Raw genomic sequence first — 23,567 nt, 5'->3', positions numbered from 1 at the left:
AAACCCATGTAACTCAAAATATTACTAATTTAACTACACAGCATCACGTACTTGCCCCAGGTAGTCTTTGATTCGCGTTTGAGACAGGACTTGTTTAATGTTGTATAGGTAAAGTTAGCTGCTAAAGTTAGCTAACAATGGCTGACAGTGTGGTTTTTCACACTCAAATAGCCTCCATCATGGAGGTACTAGCGAATACAGCCGTGGCAGAGGTCTGTAAACTCGTAGATGACGACTATGCAGTGTTTCGTTTGGAAATAACTCAAAACCAGAAAGAAAACAGGGCGTTGCGAAGGAAACTACAGCTACTGGAACTGAAGGTGGCACGGGAGCGCGTCTTCGCCAGTCGTGTCAAGATTCTTGACCAGTACAGAGGAATGGCAAGAGGTACATTTTGCAAGGCTACAGGCTGCGGGGGCTGCCTCGGTTCATATAGCTCAGTGCCTGTCGCCCCGTTCCCCTTTGTGCATGTGTGTCTTTAGATGTGTTCATCAGAATTGGATCTTGGTCAATTTTTGGATAGTTAGTATGCAATAATTCACCTGATTACTTAGCTACCTTTCCCGAAGACATAATAGGGTCGTTCCACGTCTGCCTGCCCCCCCAAATGAGCTTAACCAAAACCATCACATTGTTTTAAGCGAGTAAATTATAGATAATGCAGTAAATCAAGAATCTGTTTATGATATTGGGTTGTTCATTTGATTTCAGTCACTTTTTGACCACATCCCTTTTGATTTGAACGAAACCTTCTATACATATTTGCTCATGGAAGAAGTGGTCAGAAAGTATTTAGGAGATGTGCTCAAAGTTGACGAGTTTTACATACCCCACCCTACCATGAAACATCCATGTCTAAATCACTGGAAAATATAAATGATTGAGTTGTATATAATTTAAAAGCTTACAAACAGGGTTGTCAAACTATTTAATACTTTATTACCATTAACGTCAATTATCTAAAAAGGCTAAAAACAGCTATTTTCTCAGAACTGTTCATTTCTGACTACTTCTAATCATGGGCAAATGTGTATAAAAGTGTAGTCCAAATTAAATTTGTGCTGTCAAAATATAATTGACATTAAATGGAAAGACATCTACAATATCATCTAACTTGATTTACTGCATTTTCCATGATTTCCTCATTGAAAACAATGTGATGCATGGAACATAATCAATAGTATATCAAGAAGTTATATCCTTGCCAATTTTAGACCATGTCAATAGTGTATAATATACCATGAAGCATTGACAGTAGCTAACCTAACCTCTTCTCCTCCAATTACTGTCTCGGGTGAAGGAGATCTCACTGGAGGCCACAGGAGCTTTGTGAAGCCAGCGGGACACAATACACTGATAGATGACCAACCAGTCACTGTTGATGAGGGGAGGGGAACCTCAACCCAGCACATTATCGTGATAGAGGTTAGTGTAATAGTGTTGCATTAAATATTACAGTTACATTGTAAATCAAATGTGTCCGTTTATTTAAGTAAGGCTCCCCTCAGGTATTCACTGTACAACATGTACATTGAAAATGGCGCCGGAAAAGGCTGACGTTTTACATGTCCCCAACCGATAGTGTTTTTGTTAGTTTATTTGCGTGGTTTGTAACTTATTTTTTAAACTTATTTTGTACATATTGTTTCTTATGACCGAAAATAACTTCTGGACATCAGGACTGCGATTACTCACCACGGACTGGCAGAATCCTTTTTTTCCTTTGAATCCGACTCGAATGATATACTGCTTTTTCAGGAACAGGCCCAGATCCCTGTGATTTGCGTGAAGAGGAGGCAGAGAAAAAGGAGCTAGAGGGCAGGCTGCCTTCTGAGAATTCATAGATGATTGAATAAAGCCCCAATTCCTTCCATTCTGTTAGCAAACGTGCAATCTTTGGAGAATAAAATCGATGACCCACGCGGAAGATTAAATGACCAACGGGACATTCAAAACTAATATCTTATGCTTCACGGAGTCATGGCTGAACGACGACACTATCAACATACAGCAAATGCCCTCTATGCCCTCCAACGCACCATCAAACAGGCAAAGCGTCAATACAGGACTAAGATCGAATCATACTACACCGGCTTTGGCGCTAGTCAGATGTGGCAGGGCTTGCAAACCATTCGACTACAAAGGGAAGCACAGCCGAGAGCTGCCCAGTGACACAAGTCTACCAGACGAGCTAAACTACTTCTATGCTCGCTTCGAGCCAAATAACACTGGAACATGCATGAGAGCACTAGCTGTTCCGGAAGACAGTGTGTCACTCTCTCCGCAGCCGATGTGAGTAAGACCTTTAAACAGGTCACATTCACAAGGCCGCAGGACCAGACAGATTACCAGGATGTGTACTGCGAGTATGCGCTGACCAACTGGCAAGTGTCTTCACTGACATTTTCAACCTCTCCCTGTCCCAAGTCTGTAATACCAACATTTTAAGCAGACCACCATAGTGCTTGACCCAAGAACACTAAGGTAACCTGCCTAAATTACTTCCAACCAGTAGCACTCACGTCTGTAGCCATGAAGTACTTTGAAAAGGCTGGTCAAGGTTCACATCAACACCATTATCCCAGAAACCCTAGACCCACTCCAATTTGCATACTGCCCCAACAGATCCACAGATGATGCAATCTCTGTTGCACTCCACACTTCCCTTTCCCATCTGGACAAAAGGAACACCTATTTGTGAAAATGCTATTCATTGACGACAGCTCAGTGTTCAACACCATAGTGCCATCAAAGCTCATCAATAAGCTAAGGACCCTGGGACTAAACACATCCCTCTGCAACTGGATTCTGGACTTCCTGACGGGCCGCCCCCAGGTGGTAAGGGTAGGCAACAACACATCAGCCACGCTGATCCTCCACATAGGGGCCCCTCAGGGGTGTGTGCTCAGTCCCCTCCTGTACTCCCTGTTCACTCATGATTGCACAGCCAGGCATGACACAACAGTGGTAGGCCTGATCACCGACAACAATGAGACAGAGTACAAGGAGGAGGTCAGAGACCTGGCCGTGTGGTGCCAGGACAACAACCTCTCCCTCAACATGAATAAGATAAAGGAGATGATTGTGGACTACAGGAAAAAGAGGACAGAGCACTCCCCCATTCTCATCGATGGGGCTGCAGTGGAGCAGCTTGATATTCAAGTTCCTTGGTGTCCACATCACCAAACTAACATGGTCCAAGCACACCAAGACAGTTGTGAAGAGGGCACGACAAAACCTATTCCCCCTCAGGGGACTTAAAAGATTTGGCATGGGTCCTCAGATCCTCAAAAGGTTCTACAGCTGCACAATCGAGAGCATCCTAACTGGTTGCATCACTGCCTGGTATGGCAACTGCTCGGCCTCCAACCGCAAGGCACTACAGAGGGTAGTGTGAATGGACTAGTACATCACTGTGGCCAAGCTTTCTGCCATCCAGGACCTATATACCAGGCAGTGTCAGAGGAAGGCCCTAAAAATACTCCAGCCACCTCAGTCATAGACTTTTCTCTCTGCCTCCGCACGGCAAGCGGTACCGGAGCGCCAAGTCTATGTCCATAAGGCTCCTGAACATCTAATCAAATGGCTACCCAGACTATTTGCATTGCCCCATCCCCCCTTCTCCCCCTCTCTTACACCGCTGCTACTCTGTGTTATCATTTATTCATAGTCACTTTAATAACTCTACCTACATGTACATATTACCTCAACTAACCGGTGCCCCCGCACATTGACTCTGTACCACCGGTACCCCCCGGTATATAGTCTCACTATTGTTATTTTACTGCTGCTCTTTAATGACTTGTTACTTTTATTTCTTAGGGGCTCGTAAGTAAGCATTTCACTTTAAGGTCTACTACCCCTGTTGTGTTCGGCGCATGTGACTAATAAAATTTGATTTGACATCCTCATTTATCTGCCATAGGGGAACTTGTAAGACTCCCCTAGGACATTGTTATACAATTCAACTCATGTACTGGTAACAACCTCTTCTTGTGTCAGTCTGCAGATGCAGGTTCTGGGGTCAAGCTGGAGAGGTCTGAAAGAGAGGAGGACCCATGGCATAGCAGAGACACCCAGACTCGAGCGGCTGTAGAGCCCCATGTAGCCACAAAGGACACCCCCACCATCGCCCCAGCACCGCCCAGGACCCGACGCAGAATCACGGAGGTCAGTGGAACGCAGAACGCCGTCCTCAAGTCAGACACCAAGACTTTAACTGTAACACACAGGCTCCTACACACTGGATCTGACCACAGATCAGACCCAGAGAGACTGGGGCTGGGGAGACTGGGCTGTCCTCCTGCTCCTGGCTCAGAGTATTTACCTTACGGTAACCCAAACCAGAGGACTGCTCATTCCCTTCGGGATTCAGGTGATGCATTAGAGACTGGCAATGATCGGTCTTCTTCTTACGCTACAAAGATGGACCCTGGCATCATGCACTTGGGCTTAGAGACACAGACTGATCTGTCTAGAGGGGACTGGAACCCCTACCGTAGTAGTGTATACTCTGAAGAGTCTGAAGAAAGAAATAAGAAAGGGGAGGGTCTGGTCATAGATGAAGTCACTGTGAAAGTGGAGGGCGACGCTCCTCTGACATGGAATGTAGATAAGACTCACTTAGGAGGACACTCACAAGGCAGAGATTTCTTAAATTACAGGGAAAGCTTAGAGACAAATCCAAATGTCACAACCCACTCCCCTTTACACACGGTCAGGGATCATGAGTCAGTATCCATGCCGATGGGACCTTCGAAGTCACAGGACCGCTTCCTTTTCGATCAGGTATTGAACTCAAAGGGCCAAAAGGCTAAGGCACGGGGTAGAGGAGCAACATCAGGCAAAAGTAAAGAGAAGCGGTTCTTATGCATGTTCTGTAACAAAGGCTTCAGCTGCCCCCAGAAGGTGGAGATCCACCAGAGGGTCCACACAGGGGAGAAACCCTTCGGATGTACCCAGTGTCATATGCGCTTCGCTGAGGCTGGCAACCTGAAGAAGCACCAGAGGGTCCATACAGGGGAGAAACCATTTGGCTGTACCCAGTGTCACATGCGCTTCGCCCAGGCTGGTCACCTGAAGAGACACCAGAGGGTCCACACAGGGGAGAAATAATACAGCTGGTCCCAGTGTGAGAACAGATTCTCCAGCCAGCACCAGCTGAAGATGCACCTGAAGGGCTACGCGGGTGAAAGGCGGTTCACCTCTACGCAATGCGGGAAAAGCTTGTCAGAGATGAGCTACCTCATATTACACCAGTTGAAAAAAAAACATTCTACTCTATAGCCTCTGATGTTTAGATCAAACACTGCATTAGTTTAATTTTCATTATTGTCAGCAGAAAATCATTTGGAATAACCAGAGTAACAGATTTCAGTGTTGAGTATTCCTGTGTAGAATATTGCATCCAGACATTGTGTGATATACACTGAGTGTACAAAACATGAAGGATACCTGCTCTTTCCATGCCAGACTGACCAGGTGAATACAGGTGATCGCTTATTGATGTCACTTTTTAAATACACTTCAATCAGTGTAGATGGAGGAGTAGAGAGGTTAAAGAAGGATTGTTAAAGCCTTGACACAAGAGACATGTATTGTGTATGTGTGCCATTCAGAGGGTGACTGGGCAAGACAGAATATTTTTATATAATTAAGTGCCTTTGTAAGGTGTATGGTAGTACAGTCAGTCATTGAAACTCGTTTTTCAACCACTACACAAATTTCTTGTAAACAAACTATAGTTTTGGTAAGTCGGTTAGGATATCTCTTTTGTGCATGATACAAGTCATTTTTCCAACACTTGTTTACAGATTATTTCACTGTATCACAATTCCAGTGGGTCAGAGGTTTACATACACTAAATTGACTGCCTTTTAACAGCATGGAAAATTCCAGAAAATTATGTAATGGCTTTAGAAGCTTCTGATAGGCTAATTGACATCATTTGAGTTAATTGGAGGTGTACCTGTGGATGTATTTCAAGGCCTACCTTCAAACTCAATGCCTCTTTGCTTGACATCATGGGAAAATCAAAATAAATCAGCCAAGACCTCTGAAAACAAATTGTAGACCTTCACAAGTCTGGTTCATCCATGGGAGCAATTTCCAAACGCCTGAAGGTACCACGTTCATCTGTACAAATAATTGTACGCAAGTATACACACCATGGGACCACGGACGTGTTCTGTCTCTTAGAGATGAACGTACTTTTGTACAAATCCATCCCAGAACAACAGCAAAGGACCTTGTGAAGCTGCTGGAGGAAACAGGTACAAAAGTATCTATATCTACAGTAAAACGAATCCTATATCGACATAACCTGAAAGGCTGCTCAGCAAGGAAGGCACTGCTCCAAAACCACCGTAAAAAAAATCCAGACTATGGTTTGCAACGGCACATGGGGACAAAGATTGTACTTTTTGGAGAAATGTTCTCTGGTCTAATGAAACTAAAATAGAACTGTCTGGCCATAATGTTTGGAGGAAAAATGTGGAGGCTTGCAAGCCGAAGAATACCATCCCAATCGTGAAGCACGGGGGTGGCAGCATCATGTTGTGGGAGTGCTTTGCTGCAGGAGGGACTGGTGCACTTCACAAAATAGATGGCATCATGAGGTAGGAAAATTGTAGATATATTGAAGCAACATCTCAAGACATCATTCAGGAAGTAAATGCTTGGTTGTAAATGGGTCTTCCAAATGGAAAATGAATTAAGCATACTTCCAAAGTTGTGGCAACATGGCTTAAGGACAACAAAGACAAGGTATTGGAGTGGCCATCACAAAGTCCTGACCTCAATCCTATAGAAAATGTGTGGGCAGAACTGAAAAAGCATGTGCAAGCAAGGAGGCCTACAAACCTGACTCAGTTACACCAGCTCTGTCAGGAGGAATGGGCCAAAATTCACCCAACTTATTGTGGGAAGCTTGTGGAAGGCTACCCAAAACGTTTGACCCAAGTTAAACAATTTAAAGGCAATGCTACCAAATATTAATTGAGTGTAGGTAAACTTCTGACCCACTGGGAATGTGATGAAATAAATCATTATTTCTACTATTATTGGTGGTGATCCTAACTGGCCTAAGACAGGGAATGTTTACTAGGATTAAATGTCTACTAGTATTAAATGTCAGGAATTGTGAAGACTGAGTTTAAATGTGTTTGGCTAAGGTGTATGTAAACTTCTGACTTCAACTGTAGATGACAGGCGCACCGGTTTGTGTCAAGAACCGCAACGCTGCTGGATTTTTCACGCTCAACAGTTTGTGTGTATCAAGAATGGTCCACCACCCAACGGACATCCAGCCAACTTGTAGGAAGAATTGGAGTCAACACGGGCCAGAATCCCTGTGGAAAGCCTTTGACATCTTGTAAAGTCCATACCCCAACAAATTGATGCCGTTCCGAGGGCAAAAAAGGGAGGGGGTGCAACTCAATATTAGGAAGGTTTCAATGTTTTGTAAGTACTGCGTTTGATTCTAACATGTATTGACTCAGGGGTTGAATACTTATCTAATCAAGAGTTTTATTTCATTTTTTACTTACAAATGTTACATTTTTCTTACACTTTTACAGAGTTTTGTGTAGATCCTTGGAGGGGACAAAAGACAATTTAATCAATTTTAATTCCACTTTGACAACATTTGGAAAAAGTAAAGATGATATTGTGTTTGTACTGTGTAGGCTAAATTATGTTCACAAATGCCTTTTTCTTTACTTCCATTCAACAACTTAATTTTTTTCCCAAGACACTTTTGTTGAGAAAATGAATGCAGATTTGTAGTGGATACATGTGCATGTTTGGTTTTCATATGGTGTATTTAAAATGAGTTTTGTTTAATAAAAACAAAATGGGACTTTTCATTCTAATACTTAAAAAAATACTTGACTCTTTAGTATACACTGCATCTTATCTCACCCTATTAACTCACCCTATTCTGTATACACTTGACAGCACATTGTAACTAATATACACCCATACACTAAAACACCTACTGTACATTTCAAAATAGTTAAGTCTATTGATATTTATGTCCACCATGATGGGTTTAACAACAAAGAAGTCATTCTGTAACTACAGTATAGGACTCAAACGTAGTGGGGATGGGTAAACACCATGTTGAAAGTGTGTTTATCTGTGTGAGGGAGTGTATGTCTGTATCACCTGTCTACTAGGATTGTAGCGGTCTTGTTTGATGTGGATGGCGTATGATATGCTAATCAAGCTTGACCTTATTGGTGTAGGAAGTAGAACGTTCAACTGTCTGGAAGGTCTATCCAGGTGAGGCAGCTACTTGGTGGCTAATGGTAAACCACAGGGGAGCGTGATGAGTTGGGATGCACCGACATTACAATTTTGGCCGATAGCTGATATTTTCCTTGCCAAAAAAAACAATACCGATAACCGATATTTCTAGTACATTTAAATAGTTTAAACACACACTAAAACGTTATTCTGTTGGCATTTACGGATGTACCATTACCAGTAAAACAATCAAAACCTATTTATTTCACTTACTTGCTGTGCGGTTTTGATGTTTATTTATTCAGTCTTAACCAGGATTTCATCATACATGTCAAGCAGTGAAGTTTCAGTTCTCTTTGTCGGTGGCCTCTCTTCCTCGGTGCGCACTGTCACTTTCTATCTTGTCCACCAGCTGTGTCTGTAACATTTCACATAAACCCTGTCTGTGTCTTGTCTGCATCGAAGTAGCGGTCCTTGCATCGAGCATGGTGGCGAAACAGTAAAGAGGCTGAGAGAATCCCAACGAATCGCTTGTTCACAGGCTCTTGTAGCGTACTTTTGCAAGTTTTAACCCCGCGGTCTGTGTCGGCAGTTTCGTTGAGCAGGCGTTTCAATGCGGTGACAGAGGGTATCACGTCTGCTGCAGACGCTGTTGATGAGCTTATTTCTCGAGTCAGTTCGAATGTAGCTAGGAGTGTGTTCATGTTTCCAAGTTTCAAACATGTTCTCAAATGCCATTGAAATGGCAGCAGTGGTATGAGAACCAGCACATTCTTGAGCATGCAATACGGCTTTCCTCAGTACGAAATTCTCGTTGACCCACTGTGCTGTCAGACTCAGCATGTTCACTGGGCTGACAGCGCTGGTCCAAATTTCAGTCGTGAAGCTAATAGCAGTGACGCCCGTAGCTTATGAATGTGCGTTTCAACAATACTCTGTAACTCTGGTAAGGTAACATCTGAAAAATAGCGCATACTTGGTAGTGTGTACCGGGGCTTGAGTTGCTCGACCAGTCGACGAAAGCCAAAATCATCCACGACATTGTCAAGGGCAATGAATTCCAATATCTTGGCGATAATGGATTTCGCCTTTGAGTTGTCTCGCTGAAATGTTCTTACTCTTTCAAATGACTGCTCAACTTGAACTTTTTTAGTTGTTGGTGTGCGCTTTAGTATTTTTTTGCTTTTGTTCTGTGTTGCGCTGTATTTTTTGTGGCGTCATTACGTCATCTACCTACATTATATAGGTGTGCCCGTCAACTTTGACATTGGTTTTGCTCATCAGCGTTAAACTAGACACCGGGCTGATGCCGATGTTGGCATTTTTAGCTAATATCGTCCGATTCTGATATGCTTACCAATTTATGTTGTGCATCCCTAGTGATTTGTCATCTTTTGTTCTGAATCAATATCAATTATGTTTACTCTCAGGTACAGCTGGATATTGGAATGTCTTTATTTGCAGATGGGGCATAATGGAAGAAATGTACCATTCACAGTCAGGATGTACAGGAAGCAGTCGTAGGGATTCAGATTCTCTGTAGAGAAGTCAGACAGTGTTCTTTACCATGAGGAAGGTGGGGGATGAGGTACGTCTGAGGTTGTATGGGAGAAACTTGGAGAGACTGGGGGCCTTCAGGTTCCTAGGGATGTACTTTGACATAAGGCTGACCTGGGCAGAACACATTGAGAGAGTGGTGGGAAAATGCTATAGGTTCTAAATGTGATGCGCTGTCTGTAGCTTATGGTTCAGCAGCCAGGATATCACTGGAAAGATTAGATGTCATACAGGCGCAAGGACTCAGAATATGAAGCCAGACAGAGTAGTGGCGTGCGCTGTCTCATTTCATCAGTACTGATAAGTCTGCAGTCCTTTAGCTCACGCAGCACCAGACAAAACCTGCTGTCTGAGGTACTACAAACCCATCTCTCTTCTATAAACAGAGGAAAAGAATTGAATCAAATTTGATTTGTCACAAGCTTTGTAAAGAATAGGTGTAGACCAACAGTGAAATGCTTACTTCTGGGTCCTTTTCCAACAATGCAGAGTTAAGATACAAAAATACAAAGTGACACAAAGAATAAATACACAGTAAATAACAATACAGAGTAAAAATAACATGGATATATACGGGGAGTACAAGTACTTAGTCCGTGCAAGAGAATTAGCACCAAAAAGGGTCAATGCGGGTAGTAAGGGTAGCTATTTAGCAGTCTTATGGCTTGGGGTTATAAGCTTGTTGGTCCCAGACTTGCTGCACTGGTACTGCTTGCTGTGCGGTAGCAGAGAGAACAGTCTATGACTTGGGTGACTGGAGTCTTTGAACCTTTTTTGGGCCTTCCTCTGACACTGCCTGGTATGGCAGGGAGCTTGGCCCCAGTGATGTACTGGGCCGTACTCACCACCCTCTGTAGTGCCTTGCGGTCGAGTGCCTTGCAGGTGCCGTACCAAGCCGTGTGCAGCCAGTCAAGATGCTCTCAAAAAGTTGGGGGCGGGAGAACGGCAGCATGAGAAAGATGATAGGAGGCCACCTTATATAGACATAGGTTGGAACACAACCGGCTGAATAAGTAATTACATATGATAGGAAAATATCCACCAGGAAGGTGTGATTATTGCCAGGAAATATAAACAGTAGAACATGTGTTGATATAGTGCGGGCAGTATATGCAGGAGAGAGATATTTGAGCAGCTGCATTTTATTTAAAAATATATATTTTACTGTTATTTTACCAGATGAGTTGAATGAGAGAGAATGGGATACAGGAATGAAGTGTAATGAGTCCATTGAGTAGAATATGAACGTATACAGTATTCGTTTTTTGTGTGTTGTTTTTATAAGATAAACGGGCAGGCAGGCAATATTATGTTTCTCCCGGTCTCTGGCCCACACTCCACTCCAGCACAGTAGTAGGTGGCAGTAATGCACTAACAACATAGGATGCCAACTGCCCAAAAATACCACCGAAGAAGTAAACGGACGCGAACAGTGACCAAGAACAATTACCACTTTAGCGTTTTTATTGTTGTATTTAGACGTTTATTAACACACTGGAACTCAAAGTATGCCGATTTTTACTTCACGGCATCACATAATTACCTCAGGTAGTCTGTAATTCGCGTTGGAAACAGGACTTGGTTCATATACCTATGTTATCTAGGTAACGCTTGCTAGCTGCTAACAATGGCTGACTGTATGGTTTTTCACACTCAAATAGCCTCCATTATGGAGGTTCTAGCGAATGCAGCCGTGGCAGAGATCTGTAAACTAGTAGATGACGACTATGCAGTGTTTCGTTTAGAAGTTACTCAAAGCCAGAAAGAAAACAGAGGATTGCGGAGGAAACTACAGCTACTGGAACTGAAGGTGGCACGGGAGCGCGCAGAGAGGACAATACGAGAGCGCGTCGTCGCCAGTCGTCCCAGTAGTGTCAAGATCCTCGATCGATACAGAGGAATGGCAAGAGGTACATTTTGCAGGTTGAGGGGCTTGGCGCATTTGTTCAAATGTGTTATCCAGAATTGTGTCTTGGTCAGTGTTTGGCTAGTGTGCAATAATTCCCTTGGTTACTTCGCTATCTTGTACAATGTTTTATTTATTTTACCTTTATTTTACCAGATAGGTCAATAAAGAACAAATTCTTCTTGCACAAAGACACTGTCATATTCTAAACAGATACTTGATTTACTGAATTTCCTATTGTCATACTCAATGAAAAGCATGTGATGCATGGAACATAATCAATCAATAAATGGCATATAAAGAAGTTATGACAAGTGCTACCTTACACCCTTGCCAATTGTAGACAGTGTCAAGTGTACAATATAGTATTGAGCATTGAAAGTATGTGACTTAACCACTCCTTTTCCTCCAATCACTCCCTCAGGTGAAGGACATCTCACTGGAGGCCACAGGAGCTTTGTGAAACCAGCGGGACACAACGCGTGGATAGATGACCAACCTATAGCTATAGATGAGGGGAGTGGAACCTCAACCCAGCATGTTATTGTGATAGAGGTTAGTGTCTTAATGTAACAAAAAATTACAATACATTTAAATGTGTCCCGTTTTATTTAAGAAACACTCCCCTCAGCTATTCATATGCTTACATGTACATCCTTATTTATCTGCCATAGGGGAGCTTGTGAGACTTACATTTTAGTCATTTAGCAGACACTCTTATCCAGAGCGACTTCAAATCAAACTTTTTGTCACATCCCTCGAATACAACGAGTGTAGACCTTACCGTGAAAAGCTTACTTACAAGCCCTTAACCAACAGTGCAGTTCAAGAAGAGTTAAGAAAATATTTACCAAATAAACTAAAGTAAAAAATAATAAAATGAACACAACAATAACGAGGCTATATACAGGGTGTACCGAGTCAGTGTGCAGGGATACAGGTTAGTTGAGGTAATTTGTACATTTAGGTAGGGGTGAAGTGACTATGCATAGATATTAAACAGCGAGTAGCGGCAGTGTACAAAAAAAAAATGTGGGGGGTCAATGTAAATAGTCCAGGTAGCTATTTGATTAATTGTTAAGCAGTCTTATGGCTTGGGGGTAGAAGCTGTTAACCTTTCTGGCGCAGGCGTTCCGCTGGCGACCCACCTCGACAACATCCGGTGAAATTCAAATTATAGAAATATTTAACATTCATGAAAATACAAGTGTGATACATCAAAATAGAGTTTAAATTGTTAATCCAGCTGCTGTGTCAGATTTCAAAAAGGCTTTACCACGAAAGCACACCTTGCGATTATCTGAGGACAGCGCCCCCGCATACAAAAGCATGAAAAACATTTTTCAACCACGCAGGTGCCTGGTGAACGTCAGAAATAGTGATATAATAAATGCCTTACCTTTGATGATCTTCTTCTGTTGGCACTCCAAAAGGTCCTAGCTACATCACAAATTGTCCTTTTGTTCAATAATGTCCTTCTTTATATCCCCAAAAACTCAGTTAAGCTGGCGCGCTTCGTGCAATAATTCACCAGTCTTGTTCATATCGGCTACCAAGAGCGTTATCACACAGTCATCCAGAACAGCTGGTGATAGGACCAAAAGGCTCAGCTTCAGTGTTGCTTGCCTCGAAGTGAGCATAAAAGGCATTTAGCTCGTCTGGTAGGCTTGCGTCAGGAGCAATTAGAGTTCAACACCTTGCTCAGGGATTCGAACCAGCAACTTTTCAGTTACTTAGCCAACACTCTTAACCACTAAGCTACCTGCCGCCCCCAGACTTCCCTACGACATTATTATGCAAACCTATTATGTATCAATAATAACCTCCTCTCTTCTTGTGTCAGTCTGCAGATGCAGAGGCTGCAGGTCCTGGGGTCAATCAGGAGGGGACTGAAGGAAAGGACTCAAGACACAGAGACATCCAGACTGGAGCGCTCCCTGTAGCCACGGAGGACCGCGGCGCCACGCCCAGGACCTCCCGCAGCATCACGGAGGTCAGTAGAAAGCTGAACGCCATCCTCAAGCCAGAGACCGACACAGAGACTTTAAATGTAACACACAGGCTTTTACACACACGATCTGACCCAGTTAGACTGGGGCCACTGGGCTGTCCTCCTGCTCCCGGCTCAGAGTATTTACATTACAGTAACCCGAGCCCGAGGACTGTTCCTTCCCATCGGGACTCGGGTGACGCGTTAGGGACTGGCAACGATCCGTATTGTTCTTACACTACAGAGATGGACCCTGGCAACATGCCCTTGGGTTTAGAGACACAGACTGATCTGTCTAGAGGGGACTGGAACCAGTACAGTAGTAGTGTATACTCAGAAGGGTGCCTAGATAAGAAAAGTGAGGTTATAGACTGTGGTGACTGTGAAAGTGGAGGGCGACGCTCCTCCGACATGGAATGTCGACGAGAATCACTGAGGAGAAGGACACTCATAAGACAGAGATTTCTTAGATTATAGGGAAAGCTTAGATACAAATCCAAATGTCCCCACCTACTCCCCTTAACACAAGTTCAGGGATCACGACCCAGTGTCCACATTGATGGGACTTTCCAATTCACAGGGCCACATACTTTTCAATCAGGTATTGAAATCAAACGACAGGACGAGACCCTACACTCGGGGAGGGGGAAAACATTCAGTCAATAGTTAAGAGACGCGGTTCTTCTGCATGTTCTGTAATAAAGGCTTCAGCTGCCCCCCGTTCGCCTGTATGCTAAACTGTCTCCTACCTTCATCTACACTGATTGAAGTGGATTCAAAGTTGACATCAATAAGGGATCATAGCTTTCACCTGGTCAGTCTGTCATGTGAAAAGCAGGTGTTAAGGTTTTTATACTCATTGTACATCACATCTGATGTCACCCTATTCTGCATACACCCAACAGCGCTTTATAACCAATATACACTTACTAAATATAGCTTTACATACCTAACAAACACATACTGTACACGTCAAAATAGTTTAGTCTGGTTTGGCTTTTGCTGATTCATATTTGCATTTTAACAGATGCTCTTATCCAGAGCGACTTACAGTAGTGAGTGTGCATACATTTGATCAGTTATCAGTTTTAGCCTTCATCTGCCTTTCCAGCCGTTTGGGAGATGGGACAGCTTTATCCGCCTGGTCAGCCGTTTAGGAGTTGTGGCTTTGAAATTGGGAGATGTCCATCTCCAAGACTGGCTGCCCGCCAGGGTTTGAGAGCGCATTCTAACCAACATTTTCCCATTACACTGATTTACCCACAACATCATATTTATGTCCGCTGTGATGGCATTAACAATGATGGCGTCATTCTGTAAATACAGTCTAGGATGGGTAAACATCATGCTGAAAGTGTTTATTATCTGTGTGTGTGTACCTGAGGGAGAGTATGTCTGTGTAATCCGTATCACCTGTCTCTTCCAGGAGGAGGAGGGTCCAGAGGTGCTGCTGGTCAAGGAGGAGGGGTGTGAGGAGGGTCTGGAGAACCCTGAGGGGAACATGGTCATGGAGGACAACCAAACTACACCTCCTCTTGAACCCACAGAGGAACCAGCTGAGCAGCACAGGAACACACACTGTATCACTGAGGTGAGCCCTCTGTAAACTACTGTCTGAATGGTATTAGGTCAAGGCCCATATCCAGAAAGCCTCAAGAGTAGGTGCGCTGATCTAGGATATCAACTTATTCATTATGATCTAAAAGGCTAAACTGATCCTAGAACAGCACTCTGAAACTTTTTGTGGATACTGACCCAGGTCTTGATTCATTTTGTCTTAAGTGTGGAACCATGCCTTTTGAATGATCAAACCATTAAAGAGTCAAGTAATCAAATCAACTAACATATTTACACAATACTCATAGCAATCCCTCTTTGCCCAATGACAAGTTGCTCCATAGCACGGTGCTCATATCAGATGTCTTGATTCAACATCCTCTCGCTCTGTATTTCTTACAGTCAGTAGACATGGAGGATGGGAAGCATGATCTGCTGCTAGTCAAAGAGGAGACCATAGAAGATGAACCAGAGAGCATGGATCTGCTGAGTGGACTAAAGATGGGGGAGCAAGGTAAGAGAGAAATACATATAGCCTACATACAGTAATAGATCTTCAGTGGGACTAGTGATGCACCTGGCTATTATTAAGTGTTCACAGCTAATCACTCCGAAGACACTGGGGCAGCCCATTCCTTCATTTTGGATGGTGTCTTGCCTTTGTCTGACACTTCAGCAACTGGTTACAGTTTGTTGGTTCTGTTGTCGTTGGAGTGAGGCCTAGCCTACCGGTGAAGTGGGTCTCATTCATTTTTTGGAAACGATTTTGCTCGAGGGAAGGTTTTGCCAAATCCTGTCGTAAGGAACCCAGAGTAGAGGAACCTGATGGGTTATCAGAAAATGACCCTAGCGTGTGCCGTTACACGTGCTATGTCTAAGAAAGTCGTCGGGAGAAAGGCTAGAGGATGTCAGCAATCCCACAATGGTCAATCTGTCCGAGATGTTTATGGGTGATCCTGATTTCGCTAAACCTCCTGAGTTGACCTCTCCTTTGAAAACCTCAAAGATGAGCGAGTTTGCAGGACCACTGAAGGAAGAGAGGGTCCCTACAGTTGATACTTTGATGTATAGGAGGAAGCAGTTGGTTGCTGAACAGAGCAAAGATGTTTCCCTCTCCCCTCTTTTTGCTGAGATACATCCAGAGCAGGAGCTTGAAGTTTGTGTGGCTTACTTTGACAGAGATGGTGTTCTAATGAGGAAATTGAGTTCTTGCGCCACTTCTGGCCAGTACGATTGGCCCAGTGTTTCTCAAGTTGTCGTTCCAGTTACGCTTCGACAAGAGATACTGAGGTTGGTCATGATGGTAGTATGGCAGGCCATCTTGGGGGTCAACAAGACGTATGAAAATATCTTGCATAACTTCTTCTGGCCCGGTCTAAAACAGGACCTTGTGTCTTAAAGTAAATCCTGTTATGTTTGCCAGAGGATGGGTCAACTGAACCAAGCTGTGCCGTTTGCACCTTTGCTGCCTATTCCTGCTTTTGATTTGGTATTTGTTATTTCCTTAGGATCCCCATTAGATGTTGCAAAAGCAGCAGCTACTCTTCCTGGGGTCCACACAAAACATGAAACAATACAGAACATTAATAGACAAGAACAGCTCAAGGATAGAACTACATTTCAAAAAAAATTAAAGGCACACGTAGCCTACATATCAATGCATACACACAAACTATCTAAGTCAAATAGGGGAGAGGCGTTGTGCTGTGAGGTGTTGCTTTTGAGGAGTTCCATGCAATACTGTTCGCTTTCTTGAATTTGTTCTGGATTTGGGGACTGTGGAAAAAAAAACCTGGTGGCATGTCTGGTGTGGGGTGTGTGTGTGTGTGTGTGTGTGTGTGTGTGTGTGTGTGTGTGTGTGTGTGTCAGAGCTGTGTGTAAATTGACTTTGCAAACAATTTGGGATTTAGCACATTCATTTCACTTATAAAAAATAAGTGATGCAGTCACTCCTCAACTCTTAGCCAAGAGAGACTGGCATGCATAGTATTTATATCAGCCCTCTGATTACAATGAAGAGAGAGATGTGCCACTCTGTTCTGGGCCAGATGCAGCTTAACTCTGTCTTTCCTTGTTGCACTGGACCACACGACTGGACCATAATCAAAATTAGGCTAAACTAGAGGTTGAATTTTGGAGTGTGGCGTCAAAAAAACAGAGCGTCTCTTTATTACGGGCAGACCTCTCCCCATCTTTACAACCATTGAATCTATATGTTTTGACCATGACTGTTTATTATCTAAGGTAACGCCAAGTAATTTAGTCTCCTCAACTTGTTCAACAGCCACACCATTCATTACCAGATTCAGCTGAAGTTTAGAACTTAGGGAATTATTTGTACCAAATACAATGCTCTAAGTTTTGGAGATGTTCAGGACCAGTTTAATACTGGCCACCCATTCCAAAACAGACTGCAACTCTTTAAGGGTTTCGGTGACTTCATTAGCTGTGGTTGCTGTGTATATGGTTGAATCATCAGCATACATGGACACACATGCTTTGTTTAATGCCAGTGGCAGGTCCTTGGTAAAAAAAGAAAAGAGTAGAGAGCTGCCCTGTGGTACGCCACACTTTACATGTTTGACATTAGAGAAGCTTCCATTAAAGAATACCTTTTGATTCTATTATATATATAGCCATAACACACACGTTTTTTTCAACAACAATAATATCACAACCTGCACTGAAGTCTAACGGTACAGCTCCCACAATCTTCTTATTATGAATTACTTTCAACCAATCATCAGTCATTTGTGTCAGTGCAGTACATGTTGAGTGCCCTTCTCTATAAGCATGCTGAAAGTCTGTTGTTAATTTGTTTACAGAGAAGTAGCATTAACAGTTTACTAAGAGCTGGCAGCAAGCTTTTTGGTCTGCTGGCTTCCCTCCAGGCCTGAGGACAAAGACTTTCCTCTAGGCCCAGATTAAAGATATGAGTGGCTATAGAGTCAGCTACAAATCCTCAGTAGCTTTCCATCTAAGTTGTCAATGCCAGGAGATTTGTCATTATTGATTGATAACAATTTTTCCACCTCTCCCACACTAACTTTACAGAATTCAAACTGCAGTGCTTTTCTTTCATTATTTTTTATATTTTTATGCATGAATACGATGGCTCACTGTTCATTGTTGGCATTTCCCACCTAAGTTTGCCCAATTTGACAATGAAGTAATCATTCAAATAATTGGCAACATCAAATGGTTTTGTGATGAATAAGCCATCTGATTCGATGAAAGATGGAGTTGAATTTCTGCCCGTAATTTTCCATCATTCTTTATATTATTGATCTTGGCTTCATAATACAGTTTCTTCTTCTGTTGTATACATAATGTCTCAATTTGCAGTAAGTCAGATGTGCAGCCAGACTTATTAGCCACTCCTTTTGCCTTGTTTTTCAATTCCTCATCAATCCATGGAGCCTTAAGAGTTCTAACAGTCAGTTTCTTAACAGGTGCATGTCTCATTGCGCTTTTTTGCCGACATTTACTGACACCGGCCATATTCAACGGGTGTTGTACACTTTAGCTTAACAAAATAAAGTCCCAGTATTTAAAGATGACCACAATATACCGATACACTAACGCTGAAAACGTAAAAAAATCTTAGCATAAACCATAAGTCAATTTGACCACAGAACTGGTTTATAGACTCAATACATTAAAGACTTTAACCTCACTAGGGTACGTGGGACGCTAACGTCCCACCTGGCCAACATCCAGTGAAATTGCAGAGCACCAAATTCAAAAACAGAAATACTCATTATAAAAATGTATAAAACATACAAGTGTTATACATCGGTTTAAATAGGAACTTCTTGTTAATCCAACCACGGTGTCAGATTTCAAAAAGGCTTTACGGCGAAAGCATACCATTCGATTATCTGAGAACAGCACCCAGCAGACAAATCATTACAAACAGTTACCAGCCAAATAAAGGAGTTAAACAAGTCAAAAATAGCGATACAATTAATCACTTACCTTTTGATGATCTTCATATGGTTGCATTCACAAGACTTCCATTTACTCAATAAATGTTTGTTTTGTTTGATAAAGTCCCTGTTTATATCCAAAAACATTAGTAAAACTTCAGTAATCCACATGCTCAGACGCAGTCACAACAGGCAGATGAAAAATCCAAATAGTATCCGTAAAGTTCGTAGAAACATGTCAAACGATGTTTATAATCGATCCTCAGGTTGTTTTTAGCCTAAATAATCAAGAATATTTCAACCGGACAATAGCGGATGAAACCAATATGATGGCTGGTTACGCAAAGAAAAGGGGTTGGGTTTGAATCAAAGATCGGGAAGACTGAGGGACAAAGGGGATTGGGTCTCTGTCTGACCTTGAGAAGCTATGATACCGTAAATACAGAATCTTATGCATTCTAATAACCGCCTATTCGGAAAAGGAAAATGCAAGATACAAACACTCAGCAAAAAAATAAACGTCCCTTTTTCAGGATCCTGTCTTTCAAAGATAATTAGTAAAAATCCAAATAACTTCACAGATCTTCATTGTAAAGGGTGTAAACACTGTTTCCCATGCTTGTTCAATGAACCATAAACAATTAATGAACATGCACCCGTGGAACCGTCGTTACGACACGAACAGCTTGTAGGAAGGTAGGAAATTAAGGTCACAGTTATGAAAACTTAGGACACTAAAGAGGCCTTTCTACTGACTCTGAAAAACACCAAAAGAAAGATGCCCACGGTCCCTGCTCATCTGCGGGAACGTGCCTTAGGCATGCTGCAAGGAGGCATGAGGGTTGCAGATGTGGCCAGGGCAATAAATTGCAATGTACGTACTGTTAGACGCCTAAGACAGCGCTACAGGGAGATAGGACGGACAGCTGATCGTCCTCACAGCGGCAGACCACGTGTAACAACACCTGCACAGGATCGGTACATCCAACATCACACCTGTGGGACAGGTACAGGATGGCAGCAACAACAACTGCCCGAGTTACACCAGGAACGCACAATCCCTCCATCAGTGCTCAGACTTTTCACAATAGGCTGAGAGAGGCTGGACTGAGGGCTTGTAGGCCTGTTGCAACAACATTGTCTATGGGCACAAACCCACTGTCACTGGACCAGACAGGACTGGAAAAAAGTGCTCTTCACTGACAAGTCGCGGTTTTGTCTCACCAGGGGTGATCGTCGGACTCGCGTTTATCGTCTAAGGAATGAACGTCACACCGGGGCCTGTACTCTTGAGTGGGATCGATTTGGAGGTAGAGGGTCCGTCATGGTATATATGTTCATACAAATATTTACACATGTTAAGTTTGCTGAAAATAAACGCAGTTGACAGTGAGATGACATTTATTTTTTGGCTGAGTTTATTTACACTGAGCTGCGCTTCGATAGATGGGTCGAAGATGGAAGACTGGTTTGCCTAGCAGAGATCGCCCTTGTCCTTTTTTGAATCTTTCTGGTCGTAGTGTTGTAGAACGGATACGTTGAAGTACCCTGTCTTCTCATAGGATTATCTGTCCTTTCCTAGGCCACGTACGTCTTTAGTGAATAAGAGTTCAAAGTTCATACCAAGTTTCCATACTCAGCTCGTCCTGTATTCTGGCTGGTCTATTCGAAATTCATCCTTTCCAGCGTGGTGATCGCCACCTCCTTCACGTTGAAATAAGCCCTTTTAAACGTATGGACACCAGTCCTCACGCCTCACTAAAATTACATTTAATCTTTTCACAAATAGTTTCATATTTAAACATTTTAAATTGCACAACAATTCCATGTGAATCTGATAACTAGAATGTGTGGCCTTTCCAAGATACAATTTATGTCGTCCTACCATCAGATATAATCCCCAGACAACAACTGATCTGACATCATATTCTTTAAGTACCAACGGACACTTTCAACTGGTTGGATTACACAAATATTGTACCTTTCCCCATCCTTTTGATGTTACCATATTCTCTCTATGTTAACAAAGGGCTTTCCAAGGGTCCATTCTGTAGGGTGGAGGGGAAAGGTATTTATGGGGGTCATAAACCTCATACAACAGGGCAACGTCATGACAATATTGAGATATAAACTTGGTAATGCTTTCACTGATTGCACATAAAGCAGCATTTCCCCAAGGATTTATTTTCAGCAGTGGTGGAAAGTTAGTGCGGGTGGGTCGTTTCTGTGGCCAGCGGTGCCATCTACGATCAAACATTTTAGAGGACCTCCTCTTGACCTCAGAGAACAATTTTGTTGCTTTAAAGCAAATTTACACATTTTGCCATGGAGCGGAGATAACATTATACAGTTTTAAAGCTAGTTTCCTGCCATTCTACACTTTGTCATTGCTTCTCGCAGCAGTTTACATACAAAAACACACATAATGTATGAACCTGACCAGGTAATATCCCCCAAAAACTCCCTATGTAGAGTTCTCTGCCATTTTTGTAACCTCTTCCTGCAGGTGATTGGCTGGAGGCTAACAGAGGAGACTGGACGGCCATCTTGAATTCCCAGACCCAGACCGGTGGAGCCAAGGGCTTACGGGACAACATCACTGAGCAGGCCAGGACCAGAGGCGACAAAGTGGAGGTCAGTGGCTAGGACAGCGTCCTTAACTCGGGGCTGCGGAACAACACTGTTAAAAACAACCAGAAACAGATAGTTGAACTTACTCTCCACAACAGACTGACTGAGCCCTGGGCTAGGCGTATATTTGGTCTGCGGGTACGGGGAGGTGTCTGTATGCGGCGGGAGAGACGGTCTCAGACGAAAGAATGTTGCGAACGACAGAGCAGCGGAAGGATTTAGAGTCATCAGGCTAGGACTGAACTGTGGTTACCATTTTATAATGTCATGTTTCTGTGTGTAGAGCAAATGGGTTCTTACATAAACCTATATGCTTTTCTGTTGAATTTGTGTTTACAGTCTGCTGTCCATGAGAGCCTGCTGTCATCTGGTGTTGCTGGTGGGAGAGACTGGGCCTCTGAGGTGGCTAGTCACAAAGCCTGGCCCCGGATCAGAACCCTGGATCAGCAGCCTTCGCTCTTCCTTCCCGAGTCGGAACCAGGACCCAACTACGAGGGACCGAGACTCCACCACCACACAGAACACAACCAGTGGACAGGTGGACTGAACAACCTCAGTCCTGGTGGTCATCAGAGAGGCTCAAGTCAGGGATCCAGTCTGCAGCCCAGACCCTTCTCTTCACAGTCTCAGTGCAGGGATGTAGCAGGGCCTGGGGCTGATAGAGATAGACCCTCCTGTTCCTATGATACAAACACCACAGTGTCCATGATAAACAGTGCAGGTCTTCCTGGGCTTCAGCCTTCACAGAGAGTGGTGGGAGACCCCCCTGGTAGGAGTCTAACAGGAAGTCTTTCCTCTCCATCAGGATCTCGTCTAATGCCTGGTGAATGGGTTCATAGAAGGTCTGGGTCTAGCCTTCCTCATTTACCTCATGGTTACCCTAGCAATACAGACAGAGTCAGGATGGGTGTTCAGCACAAGCGCTTCCTAGCCTCTAACACATCACAAAATCCCAACAACACCCAAACAATGGCTAGAGGTCAAGGAGGGAGCTCAAAGACTAACCACCTGAGGCTGGCTCCTGCTTCTACCTCCTCTGGTGTCATTGGGAGGCCGAGCATTAGGACTGACGCCGACAAGCCGTACACCTGCCCAACGTGTGGGAGGCGCTTTGCTAAAGCGAGCTATGTGAAGATGCACCAGACCGTTCACACCAAGGAGAAGCCCTTCAAGTGCAAACTATGTTACAAGAGCTTCTCCTTCCTGACTAACCTTATCAGACATAGGAGTGTCCACAATGGGGAAAAATCGTAGCAGTGTGGCCTGAGATGTACACAGGGGGTGTCAGGGTGACATATTATAGTTATGTGAAGTGTCTTTGGGTAAGAGAGTAATTAACCACATACCCCTCATTAACCCGTTGTTAACTTGTCTTTTGAAACAGGCTTGTTTAAACTGTTTTTAGAGAGAGAGTAAACATGGGCTAGAACAAAGATAGTTGAATATTTACCTTACTGAGGTGATGTAGATGGAATAAAGTAATTGTATTATTTTCTACTGTGTTCTTCATAAACAAATCTGCTCTGAGCTTGAAAGATGGTGATCATGAATAGGAGATTTTATGTGTAATGTAATAAGCAATGGCGTATTTGAAAAGAACAGCATGCATACCCTTTTCATTTATCCACATCCTTTGAGCTATGACGCCAACCATTACGTATGAGGCGTTATACGTGCCTATTCCTTGATTGTAATATTCAACTGATAAGGCAATAGTGATATTTGGAAGAATTGAACCGCTCATGCAACG

The 23,567-nt window shown here is 43.3% G+C and overlaps 2 protein-coding genes across 4 annotated transcripts in view; both read left to right on the top strand.

Moving 5' to 3' along the window:
• LOC118395627 (zinc finger protein 16-like) overlaps positions 1-7,863 on the top strand; it is a 93,030-nt gene extending 85,167 nt beyond the window's left edge. For 2 of the 3 annotated variants that reach the window (XM_052465090.1, XM_052465089.1), the window contains exons 6-7: positions 1,301-1,425; positions 4,003-7,346. In XM_052465090.1, coding sequence (XP_052321050.1) covers positions 1,301-1,425; positions 4,003-5,115 — 1,238 coding nt within the window. In that variant the 3' untranslated portion in view covers positions 5,116-7,346. Of the gene's footprint in view, positions 1-1,300; positions 1,426-4,002 lie in introns of all 3 variants that reach the window. The other variant, XM_052465091.1, reaches the window with a different exon arrangement.
• A 3,321-nt stretch (positions 7,864-11,184) lies between these two features.
• Positions 11,185-23,311, top strand: LOC118395586 (zinc finger protein with KRAB and SCAN domains 1-like). The gene is made up of 7 exons (XM_035789435.2): positions 11,185-11,714; positions 12,135-12,265; positions 13,554-13,703; positions 15,127-15,291; positions 15,660-15,771; positions 21,693-21,820; positions 22,157-23,311. The coding sequence occupies exons 1-7, from the start codon at positions 11,432-11,434 to the stop codon at positions 23,069-23,071; spliced, it is 1,884 nt and encodes a 627-aa protein (XP_035645328.2). The 5' UTR covers positions 11,185-11,431; the 3' UTR covers positions 23,072-23,311.
• The last annotated feature ends 256 nt before the right edge of the window (positions 23,312-23,567 follow it).

This window comes from Oncorhynchus keta, chromosome 16, assembly GCF_023373465.1.
Source record: "Oncorhynchus keta strain PuntledgeMale-10-30-2019 chromosome 16, Oket_V2, whole genome shotgun sequence".
Classification (NCBI taxonomy): Eukaryota; Metazoa; Chordata; class Actinopteri; order Salmoniformes; family Salmonidae; genus Oncorhynchus; species Oncorhynchus keta.
The sequence above is the reverse complement of the archived record's forward strand: the minus strand, read 5'-3'. Positions and strand labels throughout refer to the sequence as shown.